The following is a 21559-nucleotide window of genomic DNA, read 5'->3' as shown; positions in this document are numbered from 1 at the left end:
TCTATACTCATTACTCATTTATTACTTACTTTACTTACTTAGTACGTACTTAATACTTATTCAGTATTACTACGTATTATAATAAACACTTATAATTTATAAAGACTTGTTTGTTCTACTTCTTAGGAATCTTAGACATATATAAAAGATTGAGAGCACATGAGAAGTTGACAGCATCGTATTCCCGGAATTAATAACAAGTCGTACGTGTGCACATGATTTACTCCGAATTCATAAAAAATTCATACCGGAAAAACAGCACAACCCTTATATTGCGTCGAATTTCGTTTAATTCTTTGTAAGCAGCTTCACACCCAGCCAGAGCCAGTGATTCAAAGAGCACATTTAGGGAAATTGAATTGGTGGATTGCAAATGAAATCGCCGAGCAAGAATCATAAGATTTCTACCAACACAATTTTAATTGTGTCGATAGTATGTATTAATATGGCAGCGTCGCAGGCAACATGTGCTTTGCCATCAAACTGGTACAGTTCTTTTCAAACCCTCGTTTCAGGAACGTCTTGTGATGCAATGACGAAGAAATTTGTGTATGCTTTCTCGCATTGTAAGCAATGCATGTACTTAAATTACGAGGGTCGCAAAACAATCGGAGTAGGATTCAACCTCGAACAACCGAACGCGGAGAAAATTCTAGCACAAGTTGGGGCAAACTACATACAGATTGTCGACGGCAAATCAACATCATTGCACACCAAATGTGATTGTGACCATGTGACGTGTCTCGACCAGAGCCAAATAGAGAGTATTTTCGAAATATCCATTATTGAAGCAACTGGTACTGCTAAAAGCGTTCTATCGTCGTTACCAGACTCACCAAAGTACGTTATTCTAATTTTCGCAGCGATAATAAAAAGTGATTGTCTAATATACCTGAATATGGTATATTCAACCTTGGCATGGTCGAAAATACCGGAATTCGAGCCTGATGGTCGAGTATCATATTCCAGTATACTCGACCATGACTCGACCACAGTCGAATATACCATATTTCGGTCGAGTATAACCCGTAATCTCGTGGAGTTAACAAAACTGCTTTTATTCATATTTTTATTAGCTCGTGTTGTCAGTTACGTGCGGCAGTTGTGTTCGTTGCCTTCTCTCTGGGTGAGACATTTCCAACGTATACGCAATTTATTTACTGGTTAGAGCATCAAAATTGGCAAGCAGCAAGTACCTATCTATACTTTTCTACATGGTGTAAAATGGATTCAGATTCCTGCAAAGATATTGCAGATATCATCAAATACACAAGTTGCCCCTGTTCTGGACAATTTCCGAATGGTTTTGGTTGTTCAGGGCTACAGACGTGTTGTAAAAACGGTCAAAGTTGTTGCAATGGTATGGTAATGGATATAGCATTAAACGACGACATCTGCATGGGGCCGGTTGTATGAAAGCCAAATAGCGCTACCCACAGGATAGTGTTTTTTTCAATCGCTTTAAAATCGCCTGTTGTTTCCTAAACTTTGAATAAATCTTCAGGGGCCGGTTGTATAAAACTATCTAACTACATTTTGCATAGTTAAATCCTAGTTAAGTCAGAAACACACGACTTTGATTGGCCAATTCTGTCCTGGCTACAGTTAAAAGTTAACCGTGGTCTTTTATACAACTGGCCCCAGTATATTCCTAAATTGAGGATCCTCTTTCATAATTGGGTCCAAAGATGAAATTTTATCGCTTTTCGTTGAGCATTTTTAGAACTGTTGAAAGAATCACTATTCGGTGGATAGCGCTATCCGGCTTTCATACAACTGGACCCAGGGCTTTTACTAACTACATAACTTGGGGCCAATCTCCCGCAACATTAAATTAACTATTTCTATAGTTAGGTCGCTCTTGCTCACACCCACCTTTCCCTTCCAACGATTTTGTAAAAAAGGCCCTGGGCGACATGGCTTCACGTGATAAACACATGTATAATTACACTAAATTTCTCTTTAGGTTCATTAGTAATTGGCAAAATACCAAGACAGCAAAATCTATGTTGCAATCACCTGAACGCAAACTGCTGTGAGCAAAACTTTTGCTGCCCTTCGGATTACCATGGATGCTGCCCTCCCAACTATTGCTGCGGTGCAGGTAGTTATTGCTCAAATAAAATATGTGTCAGTACAACAGGAGGAGAACCTGATCAAATACCCATTTCTCAACTAATCGTCCCGAAAGATAACGAGTCATAAGTGATTATTTATTGACTTTCCAAATTGCTAGACAGACGTTTTTACATACGACATAGAGACATGTGATCTTTTAAGAATCAATATGTAATGGTAAAGTTACTTTTTCCCCCACTTTTTTCACGGAATCTGATTTAGTACTAAACGGAGTCTCTGAAAGGTGTGTAAAACCTAGAAAATTATATAATCATAAATCACCAATCATGTACAAGATGATGTAGTAGAATATAATGTTCCAAATATCTTCAAACTATGCTATATTAATTGAAAATCAGTCGAGATTTCATAAACCAGGACAAATCTGCCTGTGATTTATTATTTAAGAAATAGAAAACATTTTCCGTGTTTCTATACAGTTATAGAAACACGCGTGGAAGTTTGGGAGAACGAGAAATAATCAGTGGGAAAACGAGCCCGTAGGGCGAGTTTTTCCGCGTTATTTCGAGTTCTCCCAAACTCCCACAAGTGTTTCTATAACTGTATAGAAACACAGGAAAAACGTTTTCTATTTCTTTTATAATATAACTCGATAAAAAGATTTTGTACAAATATTATAATTCGATTCAATTACAAATTCTCATTACATCGCTTCGCTTGCCAAGTTCGGCGGGAAAATTCCCGTGTTTCTATACAGTTATAGAAACACGCTTCTCGACCAATCAGCAAGCGCGTACTATAAATGTTATATTATAAAACCGCATTGGTTAAACATTCATGTCTTTTGGATCGTACCTCAAAGACATCAGTTTCAACAATGTCCAGTCGCGTCAGCGTACGTTTCTGTTTCTCCATTTCTCTCTCATACATTTTTCGCGAGAAAGTGCATTTCGAGATACCATTTCCAACGTAACCTGGCCTGCATTTGCACGCATTCATGTGACACGTGGCGCGTGGATGACACAGCTTCAGGTTAAAATGACATATAGCTAGGAATACAAATCAGAGAATCAAAATCCCACGATGATGCAGATTATGCTAATGATGATATCATTGGTCAGACCAGGCATATTCCAACCTTGGCATATTTCTCCGTTTCCCTTGAAACCATCACGGCATTTGCACTTCCCTTCTGCACAGTTTGCATTCGCATCGCAAGCGAATCCCTTAGCCGTACAACTGTCTATAGAATGACACATATTTCATCTTAGTATATACGTTTAGAAATCTTGCCATGTTCATAGTTACTTTGGAAGGAATCCAGTAAGGTGGTATATATTTCTCGTCTAAAGAAAACGGGCTTTACCTAAGCAATAACTCCCGTCACCTTCATAACCAGAATCGCAAACGCATTTTCCATACGCGCATCTGGCTTTCGGATGACATAAATATCCTTTGTGATAGCAATGATCTTGAAGAAGTTAAAGCAAAAAAAAAACTTTGACATATATATGCGTGAAAAACAGTAATTTTAATTGAAGGAAATTTGTGGAAAACTAGTCTAGCAACCTGTACAGACTTTGGTGAAGCTGTTTGGCAACTTGTTTTCAATACATGTGCCTGGACAACTGTATGACCCAGGATAATCTATGCAGTGTTGCTGAGGGGGACAGAAGTTACCAGTTGTATCAGCGCATTCATTGATGTCTGCAACAGAGAATCATGATTTCAGCTCAACTACCCTCTTTATTCATTAAAAAAAACATGAATAATTCTAAAAAACGTAGTCACAAACCTAAGCAAAATTTCCCATCTCCATAAAACCCTTCCAGGCATGACCTTCGTTCTAAAACTAAGACAACATAACAACACAGTCGGTTTCAGGTATATGACGAGCTATACAACGAATATAACTGATTCCCTAGAATATACAAGAAATCTCTCCACGTTTCCTAAATGACCCAAAAAACCCCTCCACGATCACAAGCATCCTCCAGGATCACAAGCATTACAAACTCTTCAAAGACAAACTTGCCGTACTTCAGTACTTGGTGTATTAACCATGCGTGCAACAAGGCCGGAATGACGAAAATAACACAAGTGTCGTCACCTGTAAGTTTAGCAATGTTCCGATGATATATCTTAACAACGTTGAGCTTGAAACAAATTTCTCCAAGCCAGGTCACAGCATCGGTTCTCTTGAGCGCCAGTCGTACAGATCTTGTCAGAGTGCGATCTTTGAACTTGATTAGTAAAACCCCTCGCTCTGGTGGAAGGTCGAAGATCTGAAATCAAAGAATATTTAGATATTATGGGGCATTGGGGCTTGTGGTAATCGGATAATGTGAATAATATAAGATAACGTTAAACGAACCAATGTGCGTCTGTCTTCCTGGTAGCTCGTCCATTTTCTAGACTTGATATGAAAGTAGTCGACATGAATTCTTTGTCTCACAGCAGTTGTGTCTTTTGTTGTTTGCACGCGTAAAGATTTTACTTCTTGAACTCGTTCAATGATAGCAGCGTACGCCTCCTGAACTTGAGCATTCAAACAATGTTCTATTCAAGAAAATTAACGAAGTTGCATAAACCAACTTTTAAGCCCCGAGTCCTGACATTGGACCATGAATACTGTCAGGTGACTCAGGTCCTGGTCTGCCCATGGCTTTGTACATCAGTCATGATATAATAGTCACAACAATTCAAGGTCTATTTTAAGAATAATGCAAAGGAATTTTAAAAATAAATATAGTGACTACAAATATGAAGAGCCTAAAAATTCAGACTTTGCTACCTCACCATCACAAATACGAGTTAAAAATAAATCTTATACCTTTGTTGATGACTACGGCGAAAGAACTGCCTGGAAATGAAAGGAAAAGAAGTGTCATACAAAACGATCAACTTAAAAAGAAATATATAAAGTGTAAGTAAATTAATAAATGAATGAAGTATGGCTGAATGCACCTTACCCAAGAGCAGCCAGATCAAAGCCAAGCTAAAGCATAAAATTATTTTTATTGCCATTGTTCCACTCCCTCGCATGCGATAAATTTCGCATCAAATTAGCAAACATCGCGCAATCCAACTGTCATTTTAGTCGTCATCGCGCCTGCGTCATTCAAAATTACGGCAACAACTAACCTCAGGTCTCCGTCGCGGGGAGCAAATGCATCTAGGATGATTTCTCGTGAGAAACTGATCCATTCTCTGCATTGAAGAAGGTAGGTTACCATTGAAACCGTTTGCATTTGATACCCAGTTCAACCAATACAAGCCTGGACAAAACGGTTTTGATTCATTTTAAACCATACACAACATTTTCAATGGGATGTGCGGAGGATATCGCATGTAACAAACGACTGTAGAAAAAGTTTGATGAAATGGCAGCACATCTTCCTGCCAAACAATTATCGCACAAATCTGGACACACAGCCACATGGCAGACGTTTAAAATAAAATTTACAATCATTTATTATTCTTTGTTCTGTTCGAGTCTTTTAAACCGACTGAATGAAGTATTAAAATACATATTCATTATGAAAAATGATATTTTTGATAGTTGAACTAATTATTACAATCATCGTGGTAGTCGAAGTGTTCAAACATCATCGTTGCTTTCCTCAATTTATCAATGGTACCAACAACATCGCCGTAACAGTTGAAAAATCCGTCTGGGCAAAGACCGTCTAATAAGTGAAAATGCATTCATTTTTAGTATGAAACTAATCTAGTCATCTCTAGTCATCTAAATATTAATGCAAAAATTTCACACACTCGTTAGGCTCAGTCGGTGGGAATGAGCCATGACTTGACGATCTATACCATGAAATCACGTTAACTTAAATCTCAGATAGTCAACTCACCAATTTCGTCGGGTTGCATGGCTGTAGGCGGTTCATTGGCCTTTTCGAAGGTTGGATCGTCAACGCAACCTCGAGTTCCGTTTTGAATGAATCCCTCGTAACATTTACACTCGTCGACGTCACAATACGAGTTTGCACCACACGTGATACCCATTGCTTCACAGGACGCTGTGGACGGATAATTAATTACACAATGTTTTTCAACTTGGGGACCTTCAGGTCTGTTCAAACGATCCTATTTTGCATGTCGGATCTTTTCTAGTCTGTTGACTCATCAAAACCTCTGAAGTGGATGCTGTATTGCTTTAGAAGTAACACACTATATGCCATACTTCAGAAGTGAATTGTTCCACGGCTACATATTCACTGAAACTTCGCAAGCTAAAGTTTTCCAACTTACTTTGACAGATGCGGCCATCGCCGATGAAGCTGTTCTTGCATGGATCGCACGTGAAGGATCCGTGTTTGTTCCGACACAGACTGTTTCGATCACAGTAGGCTCCAGTCTTAACATCGCACTCGTTCAGGTCTAAAAAACAACGCACGTAATGATTAGTCCAGAGCAGAGAATTCCAGCAGAAAATTATATACGAATAAGTATTTTGCCGCACAAACTCTGCACATGGCAATGATGCGAGTAGTGCATGCACAGAAGCCATACCCCGACAAATATGTCCATTTCCAATAAAACCAAGACTGCATTGCGGAGGCAGCTTACGAGCAATACAATCCGTGAACACTTCTTTCTCTTCCTCGGTGCAAAGATCGTCGCGTGGGCTATGACATCCAATGAAGGTGAATTCACCGCATGCCGTTGTTCCATAAGGAATTGGAAATATCTTTATGAGAGTGGTGAAAATTGGTATGGGAAGAATGTGAGTTAATGGTTTTGTTGTACGACTGTTTCCACTGAAAACCTTGAAAAAGGAAAACACGAAGTTTACAAGAAGACGTAATAATAAAACAATCAATTAATGTGCTAAGAGTTAATAGATTTTAAAGCATTGCAGATTGGCTAGAATTGCAAATTTGGGCATGCAGGCAAGTGTCTTTTGTAGCTACCTTTAGTTTGCCGTCAACTTGATATGGTATCCACTGTCTCCATGACACGTAATACATGTAAAATGATCTGATTGGCTTTTTCCCTTTTTCCGCTGTTAGCTGTATCCGTGTTATGTGTTGAGAGAGGGGAAGATACATGAGAAGGTAAGGCTTATCTCGTCTAGTACAACCATCTAAATTGAATGTGTAAAAACAAATATATAAATGCTCTTTTTCGACTGATAATTGATCTGCTAGTATGAAGAATTAGACAAACTTGCCGTACTTCAGTACTTGGTGTATTAACCATGCGTGCAACAAGGCCGGAATGACGAAAATAACACAAGTGTCGTCACCTGTAAGTTTAGCAATGTTCCGATGATATATCTTAACAACGTTGAGCTTGAAACAAATTTCTCCAAGCCAGGTCACAGCATCGGTTCTCTTGAGCGCCAGTCGTACAGATCTTGTCAGAGTGCGATCTTTGAACTTGATTAGTAAAACCCCTCGCTCTGGTGGAAGGTCGAAGATCTGAAATCAAAGAATATTTAGATATTATGGGGCATTGGGGCTTGTGGTAATCGGATAATGTGAATAATATAAGATAACGTTAAACGAACCAATGTGCGTCTGTCTTCCTGGTAGCTCGTCCATTTTCTAGACTTGATATGAAAGTAGTCGACATGAATTCTTTGTCTCACAGCAGTTGTGTCTTTTGTTGTTTGCACGCGTAAAGATTTTACTTCTTGAACTCGTTCAATGATAGCAGCGTACGCCTCCTGAACTTGAGCATTCAAACAATGTTCTATTCAAGAAAATTAACGAAGTTGCATAAACCAACTTTTAAGCCCCGAGTCCTGACATTGGACCATGAATACTGTCAGGTGACTCAGGTCCTGGTCTGCCCATGGCTTTGTACATCAGTCATGATATAATAGTCACAACAATTCAAGGTCTATTTTAAGAATAATGCAAAGGAATTTTAAAAATAAATATAGTGACTACAAATATGAAGAGCCTAAAAATTCAGACTTTGCTACCTCACCATCACAAATACGAGTTAAAAATAAATCTTATACCTTTGTTGATGACTACGGCGAAAGAACTGCCTGGAAATGAAAGGAAAAGAAGTGTCATACAAAACGATCAACTTAAAAAGAAATATATAAAGTGTAAGTAAATTAATAAATGAATGAAGTATGGCTGAATGCACCTTACCCAAGAGCAGCCAGATCAAAGCCAAGCTAAAGCATAAAATATTTTTATTGCCATTGTTCCACTCCCTCGCATGCGATAAATTTCGCATCAAATTAGCAAACATCGCGCAATCCAACTGTCATTTTAGTCGTCATCGCGCCTGCGTCATTCAAAATTACGGCAACAACTAACCTCAGGTCTCCGTCGCGGGAGCAAATGCATCTAGGATGATTTCTCGTGGAAACTGATCCATTCTCTGCATTGAAGAAGGTAGGTTACCATTGAAACCGTTTGCATTTGATACCCAGTTCAACCAATACAAGCCTGGACAAAACGGTTTTGATTCATTTTAAACCATACACAACATTTTCAATGGGATGTGCGGAGGATATCGCATGTAACAAACGACTGTAGAAAAAGTTTGATGAAATGGCAGCACATCTTCCTGCCAAACAATTATCGCACAAATCTGGACACACAGCCACATGGCAGACGTTTAAAATAAAATTTACAATCATTTATTATTCTTTGTTCTGTTCGAGTCTTTTAAACCGACTGAATGAAGTATTAAAATACATATTCATTATGAAAAATGATATTTTTGATAGTTGAACTAATTATTACAATCATCGTGGTAGTCGAAGTGTTCAAACATCATCGTTGCTTTCCTCAATTTATCAATGGTACCAACAACATCGCCGTAACAGTTGAAAAATCCGTCTGGGCAAAGACCGTCTAATAAGTGAAAATGCATTCATTTTTAGTATGAAACTAATCTAGTCATCTCTAGTCATCTAAATATTAATGCAAAAATTTCACACACTCGTTAGGCTCAGTCGGTGGGAATGAGCCATGACTTGACGATCTATACCATGAAATCACGTTAACTTAAATCTCAGATAGTCAACTCACCAATTTCGTCGGGTTGCATGGCTGTAGGCGGTTCATTGGCCTTTTCGAAGGTTGGATCGTCAACGCAACCTCGAGTTCCGTTTTGAATGAATCCCTCGTAACATTTACACTCGTCGACGTCACAATACGAGTTTGCACCACACGTGATACCCATTGCTTCACAGGACGCTGTGGACGGATAATTAATTACACAATGTTTTTCAACTTGGGGACCTTCAGGTCTGTTCAAACGATCCTATTTTGCATGTCGGATCTTTTCTAGTCTGTTGACTCATCAAAACCTCTGAAGTGGATGCTGTATTGCTTTAGAAGTAACACACTATATGCCATACTTCAGAAGTGAATTGTTCCACGGCTACATATTCACTGAAACTTCGCAAGCTAAAGTTTTCCAACTTACTTTGACAGATGCGGCCATCGCCGATGAAGCTGTTCTTGCATGGATCGCACGTGAAGGATCCGTGTTTGTTCCGACACAGACTGTTTCGATCACAGTAGGCTCCAGTCTTAACATCGCACTCGTTCAGGTCTAAAAAAACAACGCACGTAATGATTAGTCCAGAGCAGAGAATTCCAGCAGAAAATTATATACGAATAAGTATTTTGCCGCACAAACTCTGCACATGGCAATGATGCGAGTAGTGCATGCACAGAAGCCATACCCCGACAAATATGTCCATTTCCAATAAAACCAAGACTGCATTGCGGAGGCAGCTTACGAGCAATACAATCCGTGAACACTTCTTTCTCTTCCTCGGTGCAAAGATCGTCGCGTGGGCTATGACATCCAATGAAGGTGAATTCACCGCATGCCGTTGTTCCATAAGGAATTGGAAATATCTTTATGAGAGTGGTGAAAATTGGTATGGGAAGAATGTGAGTTAATGGTTTTGTTGTACGACTGTTTCCACTGAAAACCTTGAAAAAGGAAAACACGAAGTTTACAAGAAGACGTAATAATAAAACAATCAATTAATGTGCTAAGAGTTAGTAGATTTTAAAGCATTGCAGATTGGCTAGAATTGCAAATTTGGGCATGCAGGCAAGTGTCTTTTGTAGCTACCTTTAGTTTGCCGTCAACTTGATATGGTATCCACTGTCTCCATGACACGTAATACATGTAAAATGATCTGATTGGCTTTTTCCCTTTTTCCGCTGTTAGCTGTATCCGTGTTATGTGTTGAGAGAGGGGAAGATACATGAGAAGGTAAGGCTTATCTCGTCTAGTACAACCATCTAAATTGAATGTGTAAAAACAAATATATAAATGCTCTTTTTCGACTGATAATTGATCTGCTATTAGTATGAAGAATTAGACAAACTTGCCGTACTTCAGTACTTGGTGTATTAACCATGCGTGCAACAAGGCCGGAATGACGAAAATAACACAAGTGTCGTCACCTGTAAGTTTAGCAATGTTCCGATGATATATCTTAACAACGTTGAGCTTGAAACAAATTTCTCCAAGCCAGGTCACAGCATCGGTTCTCTTGAGCGCCAGTCGTACAGATCTTGTCAGAGTGCGATCTTTGAACTTGATTAGTAAAACCCCTCGCTCTGGTGGAAGGTCGAAGATCTGAAATCAAAGAATATTTAGATATTATGGGGCATTGGGGCTTGTGGTAATCGGATAATGTGAATAATATAAGATAACGTTAAACGAACCAATGTGCGTCTGTCTTCCTGGTAGCTCGTCCATTTTCTAGACTTGATATGAAAGTAGTCGACATGAATTCTTTGTCTCACAGCAGTTGTGTCTTTTGTTGTTTGCACGCGTAAAGATTTTACTTCTTGAACTCGTTCAATGATAGCAGCGTACGCCTCCTGAACTTGAGCATTCAAACAATGCTCTATTCAAGAAAATTAACGAAGTTGCATAAACCAACTTGTCCTTGTCAAGCACCGAGTCCTGACATTGGACCATGAATATTGAATACTGTCAGGTGACTCAGGTTCTGGTCTGCTCATGGCTTTGTACATCAGTCATAATATAATAGTCACAACAATTCAAGGTCTATTTTAAGAATATTGCAAAGGAATTTTAACAATAAATATAGTGACTACAAATATGAAGAGCCTAAAAATTCAGACTTTGCTACCTCACCAAGTATCACAAATACGAGTTAAAAATAAATCTTACCTTTGTTGATGACTACGGCGAAAGAACCGCCTGGAAATGAAAGGAAAAGAAGTGTCATACAAAACAATCAACTTAAAAAGAAATATATAAAGTGTAAGTAAATTAATAAATGAATGAAGTATGGCTGAATGCACCTTACCCAAGAGCAGCCAGATCAAAGCCAAGCTAAAGCATAAAATTATTTTTATTGCCATTGTTCCACTCCCTCGCATGCGATAAATTTCGCATCAAATTAGCAAACATCGCGCAATCCAACTGTCATTTTAGTCGTCATCGCCTGCGTCATTCAAAATTACGGCAACAACTAACCTCAGGTCCCCGCCGCGGAGAGCAAATGCATCTAGGATGATTTCTCGTGAGAAACTGATCCATTCTCTGCATTGAAGAAGGTAGGTTACCATTGAAACCGTTTGCATTTGATACCCAGTTCAACCAATACAAGCCTGGACAAAACGGTTTTGATTCATTTTAAACCAAACACAACATTTTCAATGGGATGTGCGGAGGATATCGCATGTAACAAACGATTGTAGAAAAAATTTGATGAAATGGCAGCACATCTTCCTGCCAAACAATTATCGCACAAATCTGGACACACAGCCACATGGCAGACGTTTAAAATAAAATTTACAATCATTTATTATTCTTTGTTCTGCTCGAGTCTTTTAAACCGACTGAATGAAGAATTAAAATACATATTCATTATAAATGATATTTTTGATAGTTGATCTAATTACTACAATCATCGTGGTAGTCGAAGTGTTCAAACATCATCGTTGCTTTCCTCAATTTATCAATGGTACCAACAACATCGCCGTAACAGTTGAAAAATCCGTCTGGGCAAAGACCGTCTAATAAGTGAAAATGCATTCATTTTTAGTATGAAACTAATCTAGTCATCTCTAGTCATCTAAATATTAATGCAAAAATTTCACACACTCGTTAGGCTCAGTCGGTGGGAATGAGCCATGACTTGACGATCTATACCATGAAATCACGTTAACTTAAATCTCAGATAGTCAACTCACCAATTTCGTCGGGTTGCATGGCTGTAGGCGGTTCATTGGCCTTTTCGAAGGTTGGATCGTCAACGCAACCTCGAGTTCCGTTTTGAATGAATCCCTCGTAACATTTACACTCGTCGACGTCACAATACGAGTTTGCACCACACGTGATACCCATTGCTTCACAGGACGCTGTGGACGGATAATTAATTACACAATGTTTTTCAACTTGGGGACCTTCAGGTCTGTTCAAACGATCCTATTTTGCATGTCGGATCTTTTCTAGTCTGTTGACTCATCAAAACCTCTGAAGTGGATGCTGTATTGCTTTAGAAGTAACACACTATATGCCATACTTCAGAAGTGAATTGTTCCACGGCTACATATTCACTGAAACTTCGCAAGCTAAAGTTTCCAACTTACTTTGACAGATGCGGCCATCGCCGATGAAGCTGTTCTTGCATGGATCGCACGTGAAGGATCCGTGTTTGTTCCGACACAGACTGTTTCGATCACAGTAGGCTCCAGTCTTAACATCGCACTCGTTCAGGTCTAAAAAAACAACGCACGTAATGATTAGTCCAGAGCAGAGAATTCCAGCAGAAAATTATATACGAATAAGTATTTTGCCGCACAAACTCTGCACATGGCAATGATGCGAGTAGTGCATGCACAGAAGCCATACCCCGACAAATATGTCCATTTCCAATAAAACCAAGACTGCATTGCGGAGGCAGCTTACGAGCAATACAATCCGTGAACACTTCTTTCTCTTCCTCGGTGCAAAGATCGTCGCGTGGGCTATGACATCCAATGAAGGTGAATTCACCGCATGCCGTTGTTCCATAAGGAATTGGAAATATCTTTATGAGAGTGGTGAAAATTGGTATGGGAAGAATGTGAGTTAATGGTTTTGTTGTACGACTGTTTCCACTGAAAACCTTGAAAAAGGAAAACACGAAGTTTACAAGAAGACGTAATAATAAAACAATCAATTAATGTGCTAAGAGTTAATAGATTTTAAAGCATTGCAGATTGGCTAGAATTGCAAATTTGGGCATGCAGGCAAGTGTCTTTTGTAGCTACCTTTAGTTTGCCGTCAACTTGATATGGTATCCACTGTCTCCATGACACGTAATACATGTAAAATGATCTGATTGGCTTTTTCCCTTTTTCCGCTGTTAGCTGTATCCGTGTTATGTGTTGAGAGAGGGGAAGATACATGAGAAGGTAAGGCTTATCTCGTCTAGTACAACCATCTAAATTGAATGTGTAAAAACAAATATATAAATGCTCTTTTTCGACTGATAATTGATCTGCTATTAGTATGAAGAATTATTTTTAACTCGTTAAAAGGTCTTGGACAAACAGTCTGTCTTACCTTCGACTTCAGAAATTTTTTGAAGAATCTCTGAAATAAATTGTGGAGACAGTGAGAATAATTGAGCAACATGAGAGTGACAACTTGAAAGAACAACTTGAGAGTGACAACTTCGAACATACCTGGATCGCATCCAAATACTTCGACAGCCAAACAACAACGTGATGGTACACAGCCAGTTGGAAACAGGCGAAGATATCGAGCTGTAACCGGAGCTATTAACGGGACGATCTTGATGGCGGGCACTAAACGTTGACTAGCCTCATACACCTGTCATAAAACTCTAGGTCACTTCCATGTTACAGGAACTATACACAGAGGTTTGAGTGGGTCACCTAGAACTGGCTGGGTTCTAATGCATCGTGTGTAAGCATGATGGTAATCTGCTAGATCGATCGCGCCGCAAGGGTTCCTCAAATATTTACTCAGTTATTTCTAAACGTAACCTTTGAATGCTATTACCTTTCCATCGCTTTTCCAATGAACACCATTCTCACTGTAATGAACTTTGATTCTTTTAGCATGACGCCCTTTCATCTTCACCGTCGTTCCGATTTCCGATACTCTCTGCACATAACCCAAATCCACCTTCACAAAAAAACCCCAGTAAGCGAACAAGAATTAGTTGCTCCCTAAGAATATCGAACAACACTGCCGGAGCAATAATGACGAGAAAAACCATACACTTCTTTTGATAGATATGAACGGGTCAATTAGTTACTGATGTTCAAATAAGAGCTCTTATACACCAGAGCATTCGTAACTTATTATTCGTTCACATCCATCAAAAGAAGAAAATCATGACTCAACAAACCTGAAGATAGCTTTCTCGATCATTGCTCTCGGGACACCATGCGTTCGCTATTTTCTTTGACGCACGACCGGACGATGGTTTTCCACCTGAGGTCCAGGTCGACGCACTGAAATGGTAGTCAGGAATATATCGAGGATCGGAGACCATTAAAGACGTTGTGCAGGTTTGACGCTTGTATTCATCGCTGATCCAATCGCCACCAAAGGCGATTCCTGATAAAAAAAGGAACAAAACGAACTTTATTAGCTAATATTCTTGAAAACTTCGCATTTTTTGTTCTCGCCGGAAATGGCACATTTAACATAACCTAATTTGAGTTGAAAATGAGCACATTATATCTTACTTTCAAAGGTAGTGCACTGAACTCCTTTGTCGACACGAGCGTTTCCATGTAATTTCCACGAACTGATCACGTCATCCCACTTCAACCAATCACCGCGCGGTAAATCATCGTGGCAACAGTGCTGTTTTCCGATTAAATATTGAATCCTATATAGATCGGAAGTTAGAGCCTCTTGGAATATATTGAATTGGGAGATCAAACCATTGAAAAACCTCGCCCCTTTCAATTCTGAGTTGCCGAAACGGAGAATGCCCGTTCCTGGGATTGCTTTCTGGTTCGCATGCTTGTGCGTGTGAAGAAGGATTTCGTTGCAGTAGTAACGCAGCGTTCCATCTCGTGATGAACGACTGATAGTTATATGAATCCAGTGACTCTTTTCAAAATACACATGTTTCCTATTCGGGAAGGTGTCAACATCCCTGTAAGAGATTAGAATTAGATTAGAAACCTGCATGAGTTAAGAGGTATACTCAATACTCACAACTATACTAAGACGACACAACAAACCAGGATATGGTACAACAGTATACAACCGCATACAACAGTATACGACAGTCTATAATAGGCTTACATTTGTTTATCAAAGAACTTAATTCTACTTTTGTATCTCTGAGATTGAGCCAAACTCAATACGACTGTATCGTTGACGGTGTATGAAAACACGGACATTTTATATCCCATTTCTTTTGACAGTTGAATTTTCATCCAGAACGACACTATGAAGACCGTAAGAGGTGTCTTGTTTGTAATTTTCACCTCTGCGTAACCGCTGATGCCGCGTTTCGCCATTGTAAGGAGGCATGTATCATCTGAAAGATATAACTAGAAGAAGTAAATATCGAGAATGATGTACATGATGTACAAGAGAAATGTCCGTATCAATCCGTAATGAATTTCCGCATTAGAGAGGTATACTCGTTCTGAGGAGGTGCGTCTGCATTAGAGAGATGAACCCACGGGCATTAGTGAGGGGGGCCTTAGTGGAGAGGGTGTTTGTCTTAGAGAGATGAACCCACGGGCATTAGTGAGGGGGGCCTTAGTGGAGAGGGTGTTTGTCTTAGAGAGATGAACCCACGGGCATTAGTGAGGGGGGCCTTAGTGGAGAGGGTGTTTGTCTTAGAGAGATGAACCCACGGGCATTAGTGAGGCGGGCCTTAGTGGAGAGGGTGTTTGTCTTAGAGAGATGAACCCACGGGCATTAGTGAGGCGGGCCTTAGTGGAGAGGGTGTTTGTATTATAGAGGTGTCCGTGTTACACACTTACACACGCGTCCGTGCATTATAGACGTCACAAATAGATATCTTCCTAAGTTCCTTTATTTAATAATGCAACAAGGAGAGGTGTGTACAAGTTAGAAATGTGTGAGTAATTTCGCGAGTACCTGTCGTTGGTATCTTTGCAACAGTTTGGAGACAGTGATCTAAAAAACACACCATCGATTATTCATCATCAATCACAACCCCTTTCCTTTTTAAAATGCCTTCAATAATAAACGTCAATAATACAGAACATCTCTTTATCTCAGCTTTTTCATCTTTCAGTGGTCGCCATACATACATACCTGTCCATCACTATACATACCTGTCCCGTAGATATATTTAAAAAGGGTTGAAAAATTCAAAGTCTCGTTCAAAATCCTATTGCATAAATATACCTCGGTGATTGAAGTCACATATTCTTTCTCCAGCCCTGTCGTAGGTGTGGAAATCGACGAAGGCCCCGTTCTTGAGCGTTCGGTTAATAACGTATTTATTTTTGTTATAAAACCAACGCGCGTTAAATCTGGCCAAGAATTTGACGAAGGTGTTGCGTGAGCTCTTCAGCGTTCGGGTAATAATGAGTTCATATTTGCGATGAAACCAACGCGCTTTCGATCTCCCATTTGCAGAGAGGATCAGATATTTCCCACCTTTCAATAGCTTGCATTTCCATTTCTGAAGTTATGAATAGAGTTTCCATGCACTCAATGACAGTGTTAATGATAAAATATAATATTGGAGAGATCGTCTCATAAGTCAGTGGATCTATCTTTTATTATGCACAGTGCATCACAAACGCAAAACAAAATACCTGAGTTCTTTTGCGGTAGTTGCATTGTCCAAGGCGCAGTTTGGTGTACTCTCGCAGTAATAAAGCATCTTCGTCATATTCAAAACAGAGCCGCGTATCAGCCGCATTATGAATCTGTCCATCTGTTGTCCACAGCCATTGATACTTTTCTCTGCTTTCTACTATGTCTGCTTTACAAATCCCTCTGTCTGGACCCATTTTAACTGCCCTCAGAGTTTCGCCCTTGACCAGGCATTTCCTCATTTCAGAAACGTATATTATAAAACCGCTTATCGTTTTCGCTACCCTCACTTCCTCTGCAGGAAACAAGAGTATATAATTCAAGTTTGACTAACGGCGAATTTTGGTTAAGTTTAAAAAAAAACGGTCAGCCTAAAGATGTTTCACACTGGATACACACAACTATTAAAAGTCGTATTTAATACTATTTACAACCGTGCAAATGTAAACTTCTTATATGTCTCATTATTTTAGACGCACAATTACAAATATATTAATTTGTAGCCGGAAAAAATACATAAAATGTAAAATGAAAACTGTAAAATTACCTGCAAATGTATCATTTGCATGCCAAAGAATCGAAAAAACAAGAAAAAAAGAAAAGCTTATTTTTCTTAATTTCTTCATCGTTAAAATTTTGCACAGAACTGGATGACGATAGCTGTGACGACAGCAAACAATTCATAAAGCCCGTCGCGTGTTTCGCTCGCGAGACCTTCACGCGCTGGGGACGAGGTTGCGCTTTTGACGCTCTTTTGTATTTATATAATATACTAGTTTCTGGATATTTTTGCGCCCAAAACAGCTCTCATGCAATGCCCAATTTACTCGTCTTTTTGCTTTCACCAATGAACAAACCAATACTCAAAATCGAAACAAATTTTAATTGAACAGATTTATAATCCTTTAATTTAAATACCAACCATACAAACCATATAATGGTGCAAATACCATACACAAATTACGTACAAAACAATCGACTTGATCTTCTAAAGTGTTTGAATTGTAAAAGTCTTAAGAGATACTTGTCTTTCATACGCATGTGCGACCTTTAAATCAACGGCTAAAAAGCCTAAAACCTCCACACATTCAAAGTCCTAATTGTTGTTCACTCCATTATTTGAAATACCGACTAATTTGTCCATTGTTATCAGGGTGAGCACGTACAGAAACACGAAAATGAATAAGGAAACGGAACTAAAATACATTAAATATGTAAAGAGCGCACTACCCACAAGCGGGCCAGAGATTAGACCTAACTGTTGCGTTGATGCAAGCAGACCTTGGTAAAATCCTTGGTCTTCAACACGAGTGATCTTTGATAGCAAAGATTTTCCAACGATGCTTGTAATAGGCGTAGCCAGCAGCATAAAAAATGTCATCATAAAGGCTAAAACCAGGCCCCCGGTCGTGCGTGGCTGCGAGAACGCCACACCGAGTTGCGCAAAGACACCAAGGGTTCCCATGGCAATTGACGAGAGCAGAAGACTTCGATCTGCAATGTAATGCGAAACAAACCACACGAGAACAATGACGATAACAAGTTCAACACCTGCGGCGACGTAGAGAATACTCAGATAGGTTATCGTGAAACCAAATAACTCTACTCCAATTAACGGTGCGAGTGTCTCGAACGAACTCTGATTAAAATACATTAAAAATTGAGAGAGAAAAAGAACCACAAGTTCGGAGCGCGTCAAAGCCGCCTTGATGCCCGCGAAAATGCTTCGTTCATCTTTTGTTTGGTCCATGTTCTCTTCTTGTCTCTGTGTTCTTAAAATATCCAAGTACGTCAACTCCTCCTGAATCTCCTCCTCGCTCGAATATCCCTCGTGCATGTAAAACGATGGACTCCGTGATTCCATGCGATCAACAGGTGATCCGCGCGATCTTCTGAGGTCCATAGATGACCTCCGGCGTTCCATACGTGAACCTGGCAGCGAATTCTTTTTACTCGTCTCCGGAGTGCCGTTCGCTAAAAACTCCTCTTCCAAGTGTTTGTAGTCTTTTGTTAGATTGTAAACCGTAAACAAATGAATTATGCCAACCAAAAACCAAAGAATGGCCATAAAAAATCCGGGCGCCGTTCGCTTATCGATTTTCCAAGGTCCGATGTAGAAGTTAAAATTCTGCAAGAAGAAATTGAAAGACGGACCGATTGTAATTCCTAGTAAACGGACTCCTTCAAGGATCGTAACGATGCGCGTACGTTCGGCGGGCGTCGTAACTCGCGAAACCTCTCCGTAAAGAGCCGAGACGTAACCGGCTCCGATTCCTGAGATACAGCGTCCTAAGATTGGCATATACACATGCATTGGCAAAGCATAAACGATATTTCCAACGAAATCCATTGTTATCGTGAAGATCCCGATGGCGCGAATACGACGAGTAATGTCGGCGATCTTACCGACTATTGGCGAGACTATCACGCCGACCAGCGAGTCTGCGGCGATTGCTATTCCCAGGAAATAGTACGGCGCGCCAAATGATTCAAGGTAGAACCACAGAGACGGTATAACGATGGCGTAATTGATTCCGACTATGAACCGACGAATGCCGAAGCCAATTAGCGTAAGCTGTCGCTTGCTTTGGAACGTGAGTTGAAATGGAAAGTCGAAACAGCCTTGGGTTTGGGAAAGCATGATGATTGCCGACTCTGAACTATATTAGGGCTGAAAAAGAGATTGAAAATTGACAGGATGTTCTTAACTCGTCCCAGAAGTTGTGATAGATTATTTCAACAGGTCACCCAGAAACAAACATACAGGTGATATAGCAGACGGAGAAAGTTGCAAATACCAACGAATTGCCCGAAACAAGACGCCACCTTAAGTTGGCTAATATAAAGGAATTTGCGGCTCCGCAAAGTATTAGCAAATAGTCTGGTGATTTTCTGCTTTTTACGATGAAAAATACTCGTTTGAAATAGGCCAGGCCTAAAATTTCGCGTACATAAAATAGCTTAGTTAAAGCCTGGTTCTTATTATTTGTCATCTTCTGTCGAGATTTTTTGAGCGGCAGCAATCAAGGGCCTGTTTCCATGGAGCAAGTTATCCCGGCTAGGCGTGGTAAAAAGCGCATCACATCAAAGGCTTAACCTGATTAGTCTTTCATTGTATGCAGTTTTCACCTCGCCTAGCCGGGATAACTCGCTCCATGTAAACAGTCTTTATGAAACGCCAATTGCAATTAGTGGATAGGCTGAACACAGGCGTTTTTTGATCATCCACGTCTTAACGAATTAATATGAAACACATAATATGAAGAATAACATTTTGTGAACATAAAGAGCTTAAAACAAGAGAAGTTTAAAACGCAAATCTATGCTTATGAGTTTACAAGTTGTTGTATCGAATAATATCAATTGGTTATTTTACATTTTTGAGGATGGTTCTGAAATACAACTTGTTGTTCTTTGGAGTATTTTTCTTGTATTAAATTGTCTGTTTGTGATGTTTTCCACCTGCTTGATTTCAAATTGTGTTACCAAGCTTAAGTTAATTAAAGTCTGCCTTTTCGTAATTTGTTGTGTGGGCAAGTATAGCGCCATGCTGTTTAAAACCACAGCCACAGGCCTAATATTTGAAATATGAATAAGGAGAATGATATAATAGGAAAATCTTTCACTTTTTGTTTGTTCAGTATCGAATTATTTTTATCCCTAAAGCTATTTCATATACAATAGAAATTCAACGGCTTTAACACCCACTATTTCTGATCAATATTTGTCTGGAACTATATTCCCTCCATGAAAATTTCCACCCCGGCATAGTCATAGACGTTCGTTCGTTTTGTTTGCCCACATCATATTAACGTATATTTTATAAAAAGGAAACCACTTCAAAAGCAGATTTACAGCTTTTTTCAAATAGGCAAATATTTCGTTTCGTCCATCCCGTTATGACTTGTGAGACAATCGGCATACAATACACAGATAATTTCCGGCCATGCAAAATTCGCTAAACCGAACACATTGTTTCCTAAACATATATATGCCTTGAAATCCAATAAATATCCTTAATTGATTATCTTGTATGGTTCATGCATCATTGTACGCAGTATGCACGATACACGAGCAAGAACTGAAGTCATTAAACAAATTCTACAAACAGTTTTATCTGAATTTTAGCTCCTATTGTCAGCATGACAGGTTAGTTGACAGTAACATAAGCCATGTCTGGTGGCCAATTGCCATCGCATACTCAATATAAATCTTAGATATAGAACTCAACATTCAACAATCTTCAACTATCGATCCCTAATTTTTAAGCCATAAAATGTAAAGTCAAGCGGAACATTCTTCAACATACAAGACTAATCAAGGACATAAATATACACGACTCTGTATTCGTTATTTGTTGACCATAAAGACACACACAAATATCTTACCATTTCGTTAGCCACACTTGCGTTTAAAACATTCGCAAATAAGACTCCTCCGTTCTATGTCGTTATCAGCATCTAGAGGTGGTGGTTCTTGTTGAACAATTGCGATCGCTGAACTTGGTATTAACTGTCGTTACGCATGGTGTGCGAGCATTCAAAGTGTATATGTAAATCGTATATGTGTATGTCTGAGGTTTGGTGATCATGACCTTTTTGACGGGGGGAGATTCGTTTAAGGAAATCTTTCCCTATTTGTATGTTTGCTAGTAATATTATCCCATATTGTTCTAATTACTTTGCAATACTCAGAAATGTCACACCATACA

General features: G+C 39.4%; 5 protein-coding genes across 5 annotated transcripts; 1 reads left to right on the top strand and 4 right to left on the bottom strand.

The window, feature by feature from the left end:
• Positions 1-174: 174 nt before the first annotated feature.
• LOC114518360 lies at positions 175-2452 on the top strand. The gene is made up of 3 exons (XM_028538339.1): positions 175-840; positions 1077-1360; positions 1967-2452. The coding sequence occupies exons 1-3, from the start codon at positions 374-376 to the stop codon at positions 2203-2205; spliced, it is 990 nt and encodes a 329-aa protein (XP_028394140.1). The 5' UTR covers positions 175-373; the 3' UTR covers positions 2206-2452.
• A 3138-nt stretch (positions 2453-5590) lies between these two features.
• LOC114518492 (fibrillin-1-like) lies at positions 5591-7121 on the bottom strand. The gene is made up of 5 exons (XM_028538491.1): positions 7008-7121; positions 6607-6862; positions 6346-6474; positions 5946-6113; positions 5591-5768 (listed from the first exon to the last, which is right to left on the bottom strand). Exons 1-5 carry the CDS (start codon positions 7062-7064, stop codon positions 5647-5649), a joined length of 732 nt encoding a protein of 243 aa, XP_028394292.1. The 5' UTR covers positions 7065-7121; the 3' UTR covers positions 5591-5646.
• A 1619-nt stretch (positions 7122-8740) lies between these two features.
• On the bottom strand, positions 8741-10272 carry LOC114518490 (fibrillin-1-like). Its single transcript, XM_028538490.1, has 5 exons — positions 10159-10272; positions 9758-10013; positions 9496-9624; positions 9096-9263; positions 8741-8918 (listed from the first exon to the last, which is right to left on the bottom strand). The coding sequence occupies exons 1-5, from the start codon at positions 10213-10215 to the stop codon at positions 8797-8799; spliced, it is 732 nt and encodes a 243-aa protein (XP_028394291.1). The 5' UTR covers positions 10216-10272; the 3' UTR covers positions 8741-8796.
• Positions 10273-11955: 1683 nt separating this feature from the next.
• LOC114518332 lies at positions 11956-17149 on the bottom strand. Its single transcript, XM_028538309.1, has 14 exons — positions 16848-17149; positions 16432-16711; positions 16159-16197; positions 15349-15586; positions 14778-15196; positions 14435-14646; positions 14083-14208; positions 13743-13890; positions 13621-13650; positions 13326-13498; positions 12925-13180; positions 12663-12791; positions 12264-12431; positions 11956-12086 (listed from the first exon to the last, which is right to left on the bottom strand). Exons 1-14 carry the CDS (start codon positions 17088-17090, stop codon positions 11965-11967), a joined length of 2583 nt encoding a protein of 860 aa, XP_028394110.1. The 5' UTR covers positions 17091-17149; the 3' UTR covers positions 11956-11964.
• A 230-nt stretch (positions 17150-17379) lies between these two features.
• On the bottom strand, positions 17380-21467 carry LOC114518483. The gene is made up of 2 exons (XM_028538482.1): positions 21237-21467; positions 17380-19519 (listed from the first exon to the last, which is right to left on the bottom strand). Exon 2 carries the CDS (start codon positions 19487-19489, stop codon positions 17945-17947), a length of 1545 nt encoding a protein of 514 aa, XP_028394283.1. The 5' UTR covers positions 19490-19519; positions 21237-21467; the 3' UTR covers positions 17380-17944.
• Positions 21468-21559: the final 92 nt, after the last annotated feature.

Source organism: Dendronephthya gigantea, unplaced genomic scaffold (genome assembly GCF_004324835.1).
Source record: "Dendronephthya gigantea isolate DGI-Jeju-01 unplaced genomic scaffold, DenGig_1.0 000010F, whole genome shotgun sequence".
NCBI classification, from domain to species: domain Eukaryota; kingdom Metazoa; phylum Cnidaria; class Anthozoa; order Malacalcyonacea; family Nephtheidae; genus Dendronephthya; species Dendronephthya gigantea.
The sequence above is the reverse complement of the archived record's forward strand: the minus strand, read 5'-3'. Positions and strand labels throughout refer to the sequence as shown.

What these genes read in the sequence shown, in the direction of transcription:
- LOC114518332 (XM_028538309.1), bottom strand. Translation starts at nt 17,090, where the DNA reads ATGAGGAAATGCCTGGTCAAGGGCGAAACTCTGAGGGCAGTTAAAATG. An exon ending in ATGTGACTTCAATCACCGAG is followed by an intron (nt 16,198 to 16,431) that starts GTATATTTATGC and finishes TGTGTTTTTTAG; the next exon opens with ATCACTGTCTCCAAACTGTT. An exon ending in AAGTTGACGGCAAACTAAAG is followed by an intron (nt 13,181 to 13,325) that starts GTAGCTACAAAA and finishes TCCTTTTTCAAG; the next exon opens with GTTTTCAGTGGAAACAGTCG.
- LOC114518490 (XM_028538490.1), bottom strand. Translation starts at nt 10,215, where the DNA reads ATGTATTACGTGTCATGGAGACAGTGGATACCATATCAAGTTGACGGC. An exon ending in AAGTTGACGGCAAACTAAAG is followed by an intron (nt 10,014 to 10,158) that starts GTAGCTACAAAA and finishes TCCTTTTTCAAG; the next exon opens with GTTTTCAGTGGAAACAGTCG. An exon ending in AAATGGACATATTTGTCGGG is followed by an intron (nt 9,625 to 9,757) that starts GTATGGCTTCTG and finishes TTGTTTTTTTAG; the next exon opens with ACCTGAACGAGTGCGATGTT.
- LOC114518492 (XM_028538491.1), bottom strand. Translation starts at nt 7,064, where the DNA reads ATGTATTACGTGTCATGGAGACAGTGGATACCATATCAAGTTGACGGC. An exon ending in CGATGGCCGCATCTGTCAAA is followed by an intron (nt 6,114 to 6,345) that starts GTAAGTTGGAAA and finishes ATCCGTCCACAG; the next exon opens with CGTCCTGTGAAGCAATGGGT. An exon ending in CATGCAACCCGACGAAATTG is followed by an intron (nt 5,769 to 5,945) that starts GTGAGTTGACTA and finishes TTCACTTATTAG; the next exon opens with ACGGTCTTTGCCCAGACGGA.
- LOC114518483 (XM_028538482.1), bottom strand. Translation starts at nt 19,489, where the DNA reads ATGCTTTCCCAAACCCAAGGCTGTTTCGACTTTCCATTTCAACTCACG.
- LOC114518360 (XM_028538339.1), top strand. Translation starts at nt 374, where the DNA reads ATGAAATCGCCGAGCAAGAATCATAAGATTTCTACCAACACAATTTTA. An exon ending in TCGTTACCAGACTCACCAAA is followed by an intron (nt 841 to 1,076) that starts GTACGTTATTCT and finishes TATTTTTATTAG; the next exon opens with CTCGTGTTGTCAGTTACGTG. An exon ending in CGGTCAAAGTTGTTGCAATG is followed by an intron (nt 1,361 to 1,966) that starts GTATGGTAATGG and finishes ATTTCTCTTTAG; the next exon opens with GTTCATTAGTAATTGGCAAA.